This window comes from Cuculus canorus, chromosome 8 (assembly GCF_017976375.1).
Source record: "Cuculus canorus isolate bCucCan1 chromosome 8, bCucCan1.pri, whole genome shotgun sequence".
In the NCBI taxonomy this organism is placed as follows: Eukaryota; Metazoa; Chordata; class Aves; order Cuculiformes; family Cuculidae; genus Cuculus; species Cuculus canorus.
This window is the reverse complement of record NC_071408.1, coordinates 13,540,997-13,556,383: the sequence shown is the minus strand read 5'-3', so window position 1 is coordinate 13,556,383 and position 15,387 is coordinate 13,540,997. Positions and strand designations below refer to the sequence as shown.

At 40.5% G+C, this 15,387-nt stretch overlaps 2 protein-coding genes across 4 annotated transcripts in view; both read right to left on the bottom strand.

Moving 5' to 3' along the window:
* Positions 1-4,717: 4,717 nt before the first annotated feature.
* Positions 4,718-8,851, bottom strand: GPR88 (G protein-coupled receptor 88). The gene has a single exon (XM_054073100.1). The coding sequence runs from the start codon at positions 5,699-5,701 to the stop codon at positions 4,718-4,720; it is 984 nt and encodes a 327-aa protein (XP_053929075.1). The 5' UTR covers positions 5,702-8,851.
* A 241-nt stretch (positions 8,852-9,092) lies between these two features.
* CDC14A (cell division cycle 14A) overlaps positions 9,093-15,387 on the bottom strand; it is a 62,019-nt gene continuing 55,724 nt past the window's right edge. For 2 of the 3 annotated variants that reach the window (XM_054072940.1, XM_054072939.1), the window contains one exon: positions 10,770-15,168. In XM_054072940.1, the coding sequence (XP_053928915.1) occupies positions 15,122-15,168 (47 nt within the window). In that variant the 3' untranslated portion in view covers positions 10,770-15,121. The other variant, XM_054072941.1, reaches the window with a different exon arrangement.

The following is a 15,387-nucleotide window of genomic DNA, read 5'->3' as shown; positions in this document are numbered from 1 at the left end:
TGAAATGATGACAGTGCATGGGAAGGATTGACATAAAAGTGAAAAAAAAGGTAGCTTTCTTAGAAGTTAAACAGTCACGAGAAAAGCTATTTTCGCTGCCATCTGGTAAAGGGACTTCTGAATTTAAAGAATACTGCAATAATCTAGTTATGTGATTTAAGATGAAATAGAAAGCTAAAGTATATGTTGTCACTTTTTTCTTTAATGAAATGCTACACTTAAACGTCTTCATTTGAAAATAATCCGTATGTGGGTTTTTTTTAAAAATAGCATCAATTTGGTGGTTAGAAGAAAAAGGTTCACAGTATGCTTATGACTGACTGAATCTGGAGATTAGCTAAGATGTTATCCCTGCTTCTAAGTCCAGTAGTGCCGTTAAACGCAGTCTCCAGAAGAACACTGATGCAATTTATACCTTTAGACATTTTTGATTGCAGAGGTCAAAGAAAATTTGCTGGTGTATGGAACGTCTGGTTAAAAGAAGAAACTGAGAATACAATTGCATATTTTTATTTATTAAGAAAAGCATAGAATTATGTTTCCTCACAAATACATAGAATCAAATCATTTGAGAGGATTTATTTCATCATTATCCCATGCCTTTTTTGGCTTTCAGACTTCCCCGTGTTGTTTCTTAGGATCTCCCTGTCAGTGCTCCCATCCTGCTATCTTTATCTCCTCTTGTCAGATTTTCCCAGCTTCACTTTGCTGCCTGCGGATTTTTAGGCACCTTTGTTTAGGGCAATGATTGTCCAGTTTTGGTGGAGGCTCATATTAACGGAGCTACCTGATTCCACAAAGCAGCTCAATGGCTTTCTACATCTTAAACTAAGGATAACTTCAAAAAATTTAACCCAAACTATTACTTCATGAACACTCTCTACAAGTAATTTGCACAAATGATGGTATATCTGACTTAAGATGTTATTCTGAGGCACCACAATTTTCCCTTCAAAAAGCAGGTCCCCCGTGAATTCCTGCATAGGCAAACCTCAAACTGAGTGGCAGATTTACTTAGGTCATAATAGACCAAACGGCTGGTTTCAAGCCACATCAGTGCAACTGGCCACAATCCATCCAGCCTATTACCAACTCCTAGGTGCTCTTGTTTCCAGAAGCCCTGAGAAAATAGCAAAGGAACAGACACCTATTGTACACGAATAACATGGCACTACTGCATAATAAATCCAATGCTTTAATGAAATCACACCCCTCATCTAATATAAGTGAAGCCAGCTGACCAGCCATTCTAGAAACAGCAGTTTTAGGCTGTGCTCAGACAAATTGCTTGGCACAAGAGCGGAGCAAGGGAGCAATGCAATTCAAGCAAACCTCACCTAAATTTCTGGCAAGATTTCTCACCATCTTCATCTACACCTCTTGGAAAAAAGATGTTTGGTTAACACATTTTAAGGGACAATTGGCAACGTATTCCTTGCATCTGTAAATTAGTTGTTTGAGCATGTCAGAATTCATACTGAAGAAAAGCAACCATCAAACTAGCAGTGGGCACAGTTGAATCAGCTGTCAAAGTAAAGTGTAGCTGCCAAAAACTGAGAGTCAGGTCACTTTTCTTAACCAAGAAGCTGTACCACAGAGACAGAAGAAGTTGAGCTAAGCTGAGCTTCCATTGCAGTTTAGCATGGAGTATTTACAAGGTGGAAATATAAAGAATATGGCTGTAGAACAAGGCATACAGGGCTTTTTTTGAGAAGTAATTTCTCAGAGAAACTGGTCTAAACTGAGACAATTACTCTTTCTTACTTTAACTTAAAATTAGTTTCTGCGTAACACTATTTAGGTCACCTGAGTATATTAAAACAGTCAAAAATTTACAGCCAGATGTAACTACATCAAACTTTCCAAGGGATTTCCAGCTGTTCTCTGGAATTAATGCATAGCATAAGGATAGCTGACTAGTTTTTTGTACATGATAGCATTTTTTATACATGTTTGCATTTAAAACACAGTCTATATAAAATACAGGCATTTCAGACCTAACTTGCATGCTGTTTTACAAGGGAAGAAGCCCAGAAGTTCCAGTTATCTGATGTCTGGACATGGAATTCTGAAACAGGTTATTGCTTTAATTCCAGGCTAACATGTTCCTTGGCCAAAACCAGTGGGGTAACATTGTCTAATTCTTTATTTTAAAGTTTGTTCTTTTGCTTACGGGACCAATACTGAGCTGTAGCAAGGGTCTTCAGTTCCTTTAGCCATGGTAGGAAGTGGCGATGTGCATTCTTTTGCGGGTTCCAGCCTAAGGATTACTTTACAGTAGAACAGGGTCTTTCCCCTGGGTGGCCCTTGGTTTAGCTTGATTACAGCAGTGATCCAGAATATTTTCCAGAATTGGTATCGCTGTAGTAGGGACAGTCTTCCTTCTACATTTGCTGCACAAAGCTAGCAAAAGCACAGTCACTGTGACTAGGATGAGAGATTAAAACAAAGATACAGTGGCTCCTCCATGCTCCAAGATATGTGCACAGTGTTGATAAAAATAAATCTTGCATATCTCGTATGTTGTTTCCTTGCTAGCCCCCCCCACTTTGATTCTGTCACTCAGTTGCACGCTGTCTCTCACACTGCCTCCAAGACGAAGCAGCTCTCTGTAAGCCTCAGACTTTAGGAATCATCCCTTTCCACAGGTCCTTGGCAAGTGGCTAAAGCTGTTTTTGAGAAGTTGATGCATTTTCAGATGTCAAGATTTTTTTTTAATTATTTTCCTTTTGAGGCCTTGGTTCCTTGCCTTTGTCAAATCCTGACCTCAAGATGGAATCTTTCCTGTGATGGTGGTGAATTTTTTTATTTAGAAAAATAAAATACTGGTTTGGTGATTTTCAATACATCATTGTATCACAGCTCCCTAACAGGTCTTAGACTTAAGAAAAAAATGAAATTCTTCTCTTTTCCTTAAAGCAATTTCTGTTGAAATTCAAACCCCATCAGGTAAGGCAAGCAAAGCAACCTTTTATGTTATACCCATTGTGCTTGTCTCTTCCTTCTAATTGTCCCATCATTCCAATATCCTCAGAACAGGTGCCAACCTCATGTTAATACCTGTAACCCAATGCAACAAACTCTTGTTGTGAAGAACTTTCCTATGGTCCCACATGTCCATTCTTCTTCTGAAGACAGCACAGTTTAGGTGATGCTGCTCATGGATGCTCATGGACTGAGAAAACAATTACCTCCTTCCAGTCTTTTGTGCCAAAAGGCAAACAGAGTGCTAAGAATCATCACCATGAGAACAACTGCAGCTGTGTTGGAAAAGAGGAAGGAGGTGGTCAAGCAAAAGTGAGGGAAACATGAGGATTTTAGGTCTGTTTCTGAGAGGAACGAGGCTGCAGCACTCACCACAACAGTTGGTTTCTGTCACCACCTCCAGTGCAAGGAGCTGTCGCTTTTCCAAATGCCACACAGAATCTGTCATTTTATATTTAGCAGAGACTGTGAAATTGTGCTTCAGCAATAACGTATTTAATGGCAACCCAACAAACTGGTAACCGAACACGTACCAAAGTGGGCAACGCTGGTCTCCATACCGCACCGCATTGTATTGAGTGCACAACCACGGGCAGAGCCATTGTCCAAACAGGCCTTACACGCCGAGCTTTCAAACCAGAGCAGCCAAAACAGATCACTGCAAAGGTGTATGTGCTTTTAGCATTTTCCACAGACAGCATCATCTGGAGATTCGTCAGGGGAAAGCTGAAGGAGGGGTTTGCACAGAGACCACGTAGCCAGGGGGAAAGGAAGCGGTTCCTGGCAGACTGGGGTGTGTGGGGGAGCTCACTTCAAAGAATTATTTCAAATGCTGAAAGAATTACTTGCTATTTCACAAAAACAAACTTGCAGCGCAGCTCCTGTCTCCGTGCCTGTCTTGTATCGAAACCTTTGAAGCATAACAACAGTTCCTTCCGTTGCCATATTTACCAGTTATCCCTGATTCCCAACTCCACTGCTTCTGGCTGGAGCCCAGGCACGGGCAGCTGCCGGTGCGGTGCTGAGGGGGCGGCGAGGGCAGGGGACACCCAGGAAAGCAGCGGGAGCCTGGGGCAGCCTGTCTGCGCCGTGGGAGTGGGGCAGAGGCATAAGGGGTTGGAAAGGAGCAGCAGTGCAGAGAGAAGGGTGATGTGAGAAGGAGTTAGTGTTACAAAAAGTGGAATATTTTTGATTTAAGCTAAACGAGAGTAAAGTTTATATAATCATAGAACCATAGAATCATAGAATAGTTTGGGTTGGAAAGGTCCTTAAAGATCATCCAGTTCCAACCCCTCTGCGATGGGCAGGGACATGTCCCACTAGCTCAGGCTGCTTAGATTAAACTAGATCAGTTTCATCTAACTGCATTTTTTGAAAGTTAGACGGAACGTTTCTCTGGTCGCATGTCCTTTTTATAGCGTATTTTTTTCAACCTTGTTTCTTTCGGAGATGCGAAGGCTCCGGTGCGGTGTGAGCTGCGCTCAGACGTGGCTCCCGCGATCCCCCCGTCTCGGCCTCTCCCTGCCTCAAAGGCGAGGGCAGGCAGGAGTTGGTCCGAATTAACAAGAGTTTTGACTGTTGTGAAGTTCGTAACGACATTAAAACCGGTCCTTGGGAAGTAACAGAATACGCCTAAGAGTTCTGGGGAAAGCGCCCCTGTCTAGCAAGCCGGGAACGCCTCCCGTGCGGGCCCCGGTGCGGCCGCCCGCGCCGACGGGTCTCGCTGCCGGGGTCACTGCGCGGCGGGCGCGGCGCGGGGCGGGCCGGGGGCGGCGGGGGGCGCGGGCCGGGGCAGGACGGAGCGGGCGGCGCGGCGGAACTCCTCGCTGCGCCAGGTGTAGAGCAGCGGGTTGAGGGCGGAGAGCGCGCAGAGCAGCAGCCAGCTGGCCGCCTGCAGCGCGGGGGGCGCGGGCCGCGCGAAGAAGCCGAGCAGGCTGACCCAGACGAGGGGCTGCGTGCCCAGCAGGAAGGCGGCGCAGAGCAGCAGCGCCGACACGCTGCTGAGGCGGCGCTGGGCGCGGCGCGGCGGCGCGGCGGGGAAGGGCAGCTGGTGCAGCAGGTGGAAGTTGAGCACGCTGACGCGCTTTGCGCTGCCCCGCACCCGCCGCGCGATGCCCAGGTAGCAGTGCAGCAGCAGCGCCGTCTGGCCCAGCACCGCCAGCGCCAGCAGCAGCGCGGGGTAGCCCGGGCCGCCCTCTCCGCGGCGCCGCGGCGGCTGCAGCCCCGGCAGCAGCGGCGCCAGCAGCAGCGCCAGCGCCCAGCAGCCCGCGATCATGCAGCCCGCCCGGCGGCGGCGGTACAGCGCGCGGTAGACGCTGGGCAGCTTGGTGATGAGCACGTACCTGTTGAAGGCCACGAGCAGGTGCGAGGCCAGCGAGGCGGTGAGGCCCAGGCCCAGCAGGCCGCCCCGCAGCAGGCGGTACTCGGGGGAGCGCAAGGAGGACGAGTTGGGGGGCAGCAGCCCCAGCACGGCCTCCTGTGGCATCCACAGCGCGCACACGCCGAGGTCGGCCACGCAGCCGTTGACGATGAAGGCGTTGCTGGTGGTCTGCAGCTTCTTGAAGGAGAAGACCAAGTAGATGACCATCACGTTGGATAAAGTTCCCGAGATGGCTAGGGCAGCGTAGAGCAGCGAGAGGAGGATGCGGGTGCCGGAGGAGTCGTCCCAGAGCAGCAGCAGAGGCGAGTTGGTGCTCCAGGCTGAGGCGTTGGGCATCTCGCCGAGTGCGCCTCAGGCTTGACTTCGCCCTGGAAAGCCCATCCTCATCTGGGTCAGAAGATCCCGCTGCCCCCAGGCACCCAGGAGGACGGGCTGCCCAGGGACTCAAAGGCAGATTTCAGTCAGATGAGCCGCAGGGTCCTGAAAATGCAATTGGCAGTGATGATCCAGTGTCCCAGGCAGGTGGGCAGCAGGAGATCCCATAGATGGTAGCTAGCAAAGGTGGGTCCATAGGGAGCAGGTGGCTCTTGGCAGACCAGAGCGCGACTGAGGGTTCTGTAGAGCTGCGAGAACACAGGAAGCAGCAGCACCTTGCAATCAGCAGCAGGAAAGGCAGCAACTGATACAAAGCTTTGCAGTTTCTCCTGTGCCACAGTACGTACACTGTATATCATTCCAGGAAGATTCAGCCCTTCCACTCTTCATGAATTATTCAGCAGATTTTCAACTTGTTAAATCAAGAAGAAGAAGAAAAAAATAAAAAAACCCCAAACCCTATCACGCTCCAGAAATGCTGCAACGGCACAGCCTGACTCTTTGCCTTACCAGTCTCCTGGTTCTAAACCGTTTAGACAACTTTCATTTGCAGCAAGCTTTCAAACCAGTATCAGTCACTTGTCTGAAATACAATGCATGCACTATAGAAACAACTCTGCTAGATGCTTACTTTAGCAAAAATAACTTGGAAAAAAAAAAAACAGTTAAGAGAAAGCACACTATGCTTCTGCAAGCTTAAAGTTAAATTTTAGAACTGGTCTATAATAGCAATATACTTTCCAAATTCAATCTTTCAAACAAGAGATACACAGATCCTTGGTAAGACAGAACTGTTATTTGAGGAAGCTGGTCCTCAATCTACATTTCTTCATGAAATTCAGCTTGTCTCAGCCCGCAGGAAGTCCTGCATCCCCAGGCTGCCGGAGGGGAATGCTGGTGTCACTAACTACAAAGGTAAAACAGAATCGTTTTGAAATGCTCTTGCACCAAAATTAATTCAGAGCACAAGTTCCCGCAGAGGTAAATGACAGGTTCTTAGGCAGACCAGGAGCTGGTTGACAAGCAGGGCTTAACATTCCCTTCCCAAATGGAGAAGTGTTATAGTGTAGTTCTCCCAGGAACTCTACAGCGCTTTACTCAAGCAGAGGCAAAACGTTAACTGCCCTTATCCTGAACAAGATTTATAACAGTAGGAAACTGAGTAAAACAACTTAAATAAATTTCTTCTCAAAAACTTCCCAGAAGAGGAATCCTTATTAATTTCATGGTCAGTTTAGAAAAAAAGCTGCTTTTACAGGTGGGTTATACACGGGCTACAGAAGTAAGCAATCTGTGGTCATATTGACTGATGTTATCTTCATGTACTGTTTTTAGATACTGTTAAACTCACAATGCTAACAATGAAAATACCAAAATAATATATTAAGATGCAATTACAGTTACGATGTACATTATTTAAGACAATGAAGTTAATTTGTGTGGGTCAGTTTGTTGCAGCATAGCCCATTTTTATTTGACAGAAAGGCTCATGTTTGCAACTGACAGGGCTATCGATTATGTTAGCAACATGAATATCTATGTTCTTTTTTAATTAATTAGATTGCTCATATGCTTAAGGTTAAAGACATACTTGAGTGATTTACTTGATCAGGCCCTTAATTACCATATTTTTTTCCTGCTGCACTTTACAGTGTAGATCTAATCAAGTGTCAAACCTTTTGAGGCCTTTCATTGTTTAGCTGTCAGTAGAGAACAGTTATTATAGAAACTGAAATCCTCCTCTTTCTGCAGTACTGTAATTGAAAAATATTCTCTAAATCTGTAAGAAGAAATATCTCCCTAGCCAAAAAGCTTCATAAAGCATACTTTACAGAGATGATTAACAGTTTCGGAAGGCATTACCCACAGAATCGTAGGCCTAGTAGAGACTGCTAGACCTCTTTAATCCATCCTTACATGTTTATTGAAACTCATGTCCTACAGTTCTCACAGAACTAGGAGATACATTTATATAGGAAACACCAGAAATGTTAAAGTTCAAGGATAAGCGAAAAGATGATATGAAACAGATTTTTATAGTATTTCTTAAAAGCTACAAGGTTCTGAAGACCTCCTTGACCTTTTGTTGTCCCCAAATTTGTTGTTAAGCTGATTGTTACAGAATGCCATCTATTATTTCTCATTCATTTTTAAGAGCAAAAAAATATGTTGTACATTAGCTAGCACTGATTATTTCGTATAATAAATCAACAGAAGTCTGGAAGAAGGCTAAGGGAAAGGCTGATGCCTACATGCTAAAACTTTTAAATTAGGTGTTCTTCCTTTATATTTTCTCGACGTATCCAAATCAACACCCATTTATAGTCTGAATGTAGTGGCAGAAGTTCATTATTGTATTTTTTAGATTAGACTGTCACTAGAATTTGGGCAACTTCTACAGCATCTGATCTTTTCCTGGCTTTGCCATTCCTCTAGAGTGGCTGTGGGACAATTGCGTACCGTCCAAACCATGTACTGCAGTACAGACTTACCGACAGTGATGTACTAAGCACTGTGGATAATCAATCACATAACACACTAAATTTGCTGAAAATCAGCAGCAGAGTTAAACAGTGTGAGAACCGTTTGTAACTAGAATCACAGAATCACCAGGTTGGAAAGGACCCACTGGATCATCGAGTCCAACCATTCCTAACACTCCCTTAAACCATGTCCCTAAGCACTTCATCCACCCGTTCCTTAAACACCTCCAGGGAAGGCCACTCGACCACCTCCCTGGGCAGCCTCTGCCAGTGCCCGATGACTCTTTCCGTGACGAATTTTTTTCTGATATCCAGCCTGAACCTCCCCTGGCGGAGGTATGATCTTTTGGGTTCTTGAGGACAAAGAACCTGCTGTTAGTGAGACTAAAACCTATTGCACAGGCAAGAAAGACAAGGTCTATTACACCTTTACCAAGGGTTGTTGTCCAGGAGAAGTTTCTTCAGTTCAGACACAGCTGAAAAGCTGTATTGTGAAATATAACCTTTACATTGTATAATCAACACCTTGATTAAATATTTGATACTGTACAAAGGAAATGCAAGGTCAGCTAGAGCTCGGCTATAAAAGACACCTCTCACGCCTCTCATACTAACGTCTTTTTGCAACATCATCTTACTTATAAACATATTACACACTTTAGAAGAAAGAAGGTGATTTTGGAAGAGCTACCCTTCAGTTGGATTACTAATCACATTAGCTTACACCGAAAGAGCTAAATAAGAAAAGCCAAGAAACAAGGGAGCTGGCTGATACAGGCATTTTATTATCAATTAGCTGTATGTATATATAGATATCTACATTTCAAAATTAAATGATATTGTATTAAGGAAAACTATTTATAACCAAGTACACAACAAAATTATTTAAGAGGTAGAATTACTTTGTCATTAATCTATAATTCATATACAGTATATTGTATAAATATGCACACACATGTTACTTTGTGTGTGTATATGTTACATATACACAGTTGTGAAAAAAGTGCAGTATTGCCTGTAATGTTATTCAGTGATTTATATAGCTGCTCTCAGGTATTGCTTATTAACACTTTCAGTACAACTTCCCATAGCAATTTGTGATCTTTTCCAAAAATAACGTGGCACTTCATTTCAGTTGTAAAGCAAACGCAGGGCATTCACCAGTCTTCAGGAACGAAGATTGACAATGCCACCAAGCTTTATTTTCAAGTTTCCGTAAATATTGGAAGAACTCACAGGTAACAAATCTGTTTTGGTAATTTGTGGCAGCAAATCAAGTCCTCACGGCTGCTTACTTTTTTTTTTTTTTTTTTTTTCCTTACTACGCACTTGTGGAGCTGTGAGAATTTTACACCTGATCTCTTGTACTTCACTGTAATACCACTCAATCTTAATCACACCTAATTAAACTATACATAAAGAGCATCATTCCTACTGTACGTTTTGCAATAGTTTTTAAATTAAAAAGTTTAGGAAGCATCCAATTGATAGGTGAAAATTTAATATACTTCCAACGTTTACTTCAGTACGCTTTGCTAATGAAACCGGACATTTCTGTGCCAAATGCAGGGTAAAAGCATGTAAATATGCAGCACTGCCAGATTTGTTGTACGTACACATTCTTACCAACTTTGTTCCACCTTCAATTTTGCAGTATAGATTGCATAGGAAAATTTAACATTATGCATTGACAAGAAAGAGTTAAAACATTCCTTTAAGACAAACTGAAAGAAAGCATTAACTGTACAATTGAACCAGATAAATTGCTTTCTCTTTGCAATAGAAGATATAAGTTACATTACATCTCAACAAATATTTTCCCTTTATTTTTCTCTCATAGCATTTCCTTATGAAACAGTAGCAGCTGAAAGTGGAAAGCAGAGTATGCATCAAGTGCTTTCAGTTGACAGTGTGATAACTGGTCTCTCACTAGCTAGACTCCCAATAAGTTACCAGAAAACCAATTAGTGAAAAAGTAATTACATTAGGCTTTTAGAAATAATGATGGACCCATAAAACAAGAAAAACATCTTGTTCATAAAAAAATTTTCATCTTTGATAAACATGTAAAAATTCTTTAAAATACACATTTTTGTAGCAAAGTGAACAACACTAAATTAAAATATATTCTCATTTTTACATAGTTTTTATAGATATTGCTTACCAAAATATTCTCTTAATACATATTTTAACACTGTACACAAGTTAATAAATTTCTTAATGAAACTCATTAGAAATATATTCAAGCTGTTTCAATATTAAAAATTTAAATCTGTATATAACGTGGGGAAGAATAATTTCCATAAATTCAATATCGGTGCATCTACAGTAGTCATTAACAAGAAATTTCTGCCCAAGGAGAATTCTCCTCTTGGTGTTAAGGTTTCAAAATGCCTTGTATTGAAGATTCCTCCTCTGAGTGAGCGACTTCCTTCCTTCCTTAAGCTCTTCTCCTTCATGAAGGACTTCAGTTTTAAAAGCTCAAAAGGTTTCACCAAAGCAGCAAGGCTTTAGTGCTGAACGTACTCAGACTGAAGGGACTGTGCAGAGAAGAAAAACTGATTAAAACTCACTGAGGAAGTTATACTTGTATATAATATGCATTTTGCGGTTAAGGAATAGAGGAAGGACGGGAAAAAGAACAACAGAGTTGTTGTTCTTCTCAGAGGCAGATCTGAATCTCTGCATAGGTAAAGATTAATAAAATAGAAGAAAGTCAAAAACTGGATATGGTAAAATCCATCTACACTTACTTTTCCTAACCAAGTTCCAGAGAGTTTTGAAGGTGTTACAAGTGCTTTCAAAGAGCACCTTTAAACAATACCATGAGAACGTGTTGGAAAAACATGACTGCAGTTACTATGATTGAACTGTTTCCATTCATCCCGAATGAGAATCAAAGTGCTACTGTAAAAAATACAGCACACTTTACATGTTGATTCAGGTAATGACAAAGGAAACATGCATGATGTAGCTAATTGCTGAGAAAAAAGCTACAGCAGTTCAATTACTCACATGAATAAATTTATGTAAAACCACATGAAAATGAAGCACTGCAAACAGTTCATCTAGAGTAGCAAACAATCAGTGTGATTAATAGGAAAGCATAACCTGGTCTACTGTATTTCTTTACATTTCTGGTTCTATTGAAGTTTAAAGTTTTATTATAAAGTAATTAATCAGTTTAGACAGCATCCAAACATTTTATTACCTCCTATACAGATGTCTTCAGGAAATCATTCTAATGAATAAGAAGTCTTATCTAAGAGAGCTCTTCACTGTGCTAGTAAGTCTACAAACCAACAGCAAATAAATAAACCAACCCATATTTTGAAACTGCATCAATTCGTCAGAATTAGAGAGAACTACTGGAGAACAGCATGGATCCCCAAAAAGCTCAGAGCCTTGGAGTCTTATTTTCTATTTTCTCACTATTCCTAATTAGTCACTATAGAAATGGATGCTGTTTGGCATCCATAGTGAAACCTATCAGTAGAAGCTGTGCATAACAGATATATGTAAACCTTTAGAGCTCCAATATCACAAACCCACTTTTTTTTCTAGATCTTATCTCTTAGTATGTAGTTCCAAAGTTGTCTTTTAAAGGCATTTTCACATCTTGAAGATCTGAGACCATCTGGGTATTCTTTCCTACTGAAAAGAAGTGCTGTCAGCACGTAAAGATTTGAATACCACTGACTAAAAACGGTCCAGGTTTAGTACTGAACAGATTCGTCAGGAAGGGTATCATTTAATAGAAAATATTTTACTGTAAAACTACGCAGATGTAACAAGTATATTTTTTTCATTATAGGCTCAGAATCACCATGGAGTACACAACCATAGAAGCTTATTTTTCCCCACTCCCCTTCTATAACAATCCTTCTGCATTATTAGCTTTGGCAAGAGCATTTGTCAAGCTACTTAAAATGTATAACAGCGAGGTAGAGGAATAGCCCTTTATTAATGAGCACTTGAAACTTCTGCTCTATTGAGAGCTCAAAGCTTTCTTATTTTCAGAAGTGTATTTTAACAATCAGAAAGATGGTTACACGTAACTCTAGAAGTATTTGAAATGAATCATTCAAAACTGAATTCCAAGTTGATTAACAAACATAAAAAAAGGCATGACATTTAATTATCTACTCTGATATGTTGTTGTACAGTATTAGACTACTTTAGGCTCGGACAGATGAAAGATGACCAGAAACCACTGTACACTTTTGGTGATCTTGGGAGCAGCTTGTGTTAGTTGACAGAGAATTACAAGCCCTTTACTTAGCAGACAGTAGTAACCAGGGATTCTACATCATAACTTAAATAAATAAGCAAGCAAACCATAAATTAAAGTGATTGAAGTTTCACCTAAATTCTTAAAATTGCTTGGAATCTTAAGTTACTAAAATACCAAAAAAAAATTAACGGTAACATATAAAAAACACATCCATGCAGCACAGATTGCTTGGAAACAAAATAGCATCTTCCATTACAGATGGGTAGGCAGGGTTTATTTTATTTATATTCAAATTGAGAAATATGTTTTTCGGTGTGTACCCACCCTCACCATAACTCTGTTCAACAAAACAATGGTTTCTTTCTTCCTAATGTTTCAAAGCCTTTTCTGAATACAGGGAAGAATTAAATCTAAGCAGCGTTTTTTGCAGATTAAGATTAATTGCTGTGACTTCTCATAGAGGTCCTACTAATAAAAACATGATGATAGCTGTAACAACTGAGCTGCTGCAAAGGTTACAGACAAATTTTTGAGTTTGAAAAATTAAATTATAGCTGGGGAAAGTTGGGGGGTTTTGTAGTTGTTTTGTTTTGGTGTTTTCTTTTTGCTTTTGCAGTTAAGTAATTTGTGCTCTTAAATCTCTTCACATTGTCCAAAGACTGTAATATTTCAAGGCCTGTAATTGTGATTTTGAGGAGTTTTCCATTTTAAAAATTACATTCCTACCTCCTATTTGCAGTGACTAAAAGTGTGGCCTGTGATTCTGAAAGCCTTATTAAAAATAAGAAGCTCCAGTCCAGCTTTACAAGTCATATGCTGGTATTTAACAAAATCTAATTTCAAATAGAAAAAAAAAAAAACCAACAAAGAAAATCGACTGCTCAATTGCAACAATGAGAGTATAAAATCAGTTAATGATGGAGTAGAATTCTCAATGTGTAGTCCTACAGTGGTCCCATGCAATGTCAAACTTGGCATTTGATACCCAAGTATCAGACATTTAACAAAGAACTAAGAACCAGATTGCTTCACTACAGTTAATGATACCTAATGAAGTTCATGCTGAAGCAACTGCTTAGATTGCTATCCTGTTCCATCTTAATCAGGAGGCTCAGCAAGCCTCCTAGAAGAGGAAATATGCCTCAGATCTAGGCACTAGAACTGTATTCACATGCATTCAACTTCAGGACCAAGTCACCTGCAATTTAACTTTTAGAGGGAACAATCATGTAGCATTTAGAACTCTCTGTTTAGGACCCAAACATGCATTTTTTCCAATTGAAGTTTTTTTAATTGTGCATCAACTCTCCCAAAACACTGTTGCAACAGGAGCACTGCGGCAGGCAAGAATTACTGTGAATAGACAAGACCCACTAAGATAAATCAGGATATATTACAGAAAATGCATATGAGGAAGCAATCCTCTGAGTGCTACATTTCCAGATCAGTAAGACAATTTGATGCACTCGTGTTTGCCTCTTTTTGTAAAGGCTGTCCTGTACTCATTAATAGTAAGTTTTTATTAAGAATAACTATTCCACAAGTATAAAGATCACGTATATGTATATTTTAAAATACTGCTAACACTTCCATTTTTTTAATTTTTTCCATCTTGCCAGTTTCCATGACAGCTACAGAAGCAAAAGGTGACTCATCTAAAGACTACCCAGTTATACACTCTTCAATAAAAATACGTTTTAAAGAGTGATATTTGGATTTGTAACTGTTTTAAGAACAAAGCAAAAATCTTACTGTGGTGCCTTAAATGTGAGTATACTTGATAAGAACATTTCTGCAAATTATAACTGAGAAAGATTATGTTTAATAAAAACATCCAATCTGTAAAATTTGCAAATAAAACATTCTGTTTGGCTAGAATGGCAAGTTGTCTCTTCCGTGAAAATCAAGCTTTTCTTCTGGTTCATTAGCACAGAACAGCATAAAAATGATAAAAATGAAGTGGCTTATAAGCTTACACTGGTGAAGGACAAAAAACATAAGGGTAATATATAAAACAGAAAAATAGTACTGCATAACTTTCTTTTCCATACGTGGGAGGGGATAAAGATGTACCTGCGTTGCATAAAAATGAAGTTTCCAGTTTCCTCACTAATGAGATTAAAGAACATTAATTAGAACTGAAAATTTACTGTCCTAAGTCTTAAAATCATTCTGCACCATTTGTGTTGACAGTTAAATTTAGAAGAAGAAATAAGAGCGATAAAGTGATTTTCTATAAATAGAGTACCTACGTGATTACAGACAGCCTGACATCTAACTCAGTTAAGTGAGATTCTGCTAATAAAAACAAGAGGAGTGTAATTTGTATCATTCAAGAGTTCTCTGACGAGCTAAGTTAAATGAGTAAACATAACCACCAGTACATGTAATAGACTTCTGCCAGGTACACTATCTGATGTCCTCCAAATAGAAAAAAGTGCAATGTATCACAAACACTTATTGCAACACGATTAAGTTTTGGTTGACAAGACTTCCAAGTAATTTCAGCATCTAAAGCAGTGAAGTGGAAATCATTGTGTTAAATGAATTCTGTTAAAAAATCAAATTCTGCCTGTACTGGTATTAGGGCTTGATGCTACTCCATATTTTGCTCATGAAATTAAGACCGCTGATGAATATCACCAAAAGCAAAACAGCTGGATGTTAGCGGCTGAAGGGGTAAGATCTTCCTTGGTTGGTCAACTGGTCCCCTTAAGAAGACAGGAAGAAAAAAACAGTGATGGTTTTATATACCCAAAAGCAGATTTGCACATTTTAAAAAAAAAATGGAATGCAGAATACTAGACTAAAATACAAGTCAGTATCTTGGACAGCAAGAACTTTTTTTCCCTCCCTGTGAACTCCCAATGCATTACAGTTAAGGAAGCTAATACAAGCTATGGATTTATATACAGGGCTGTACTGAGTTG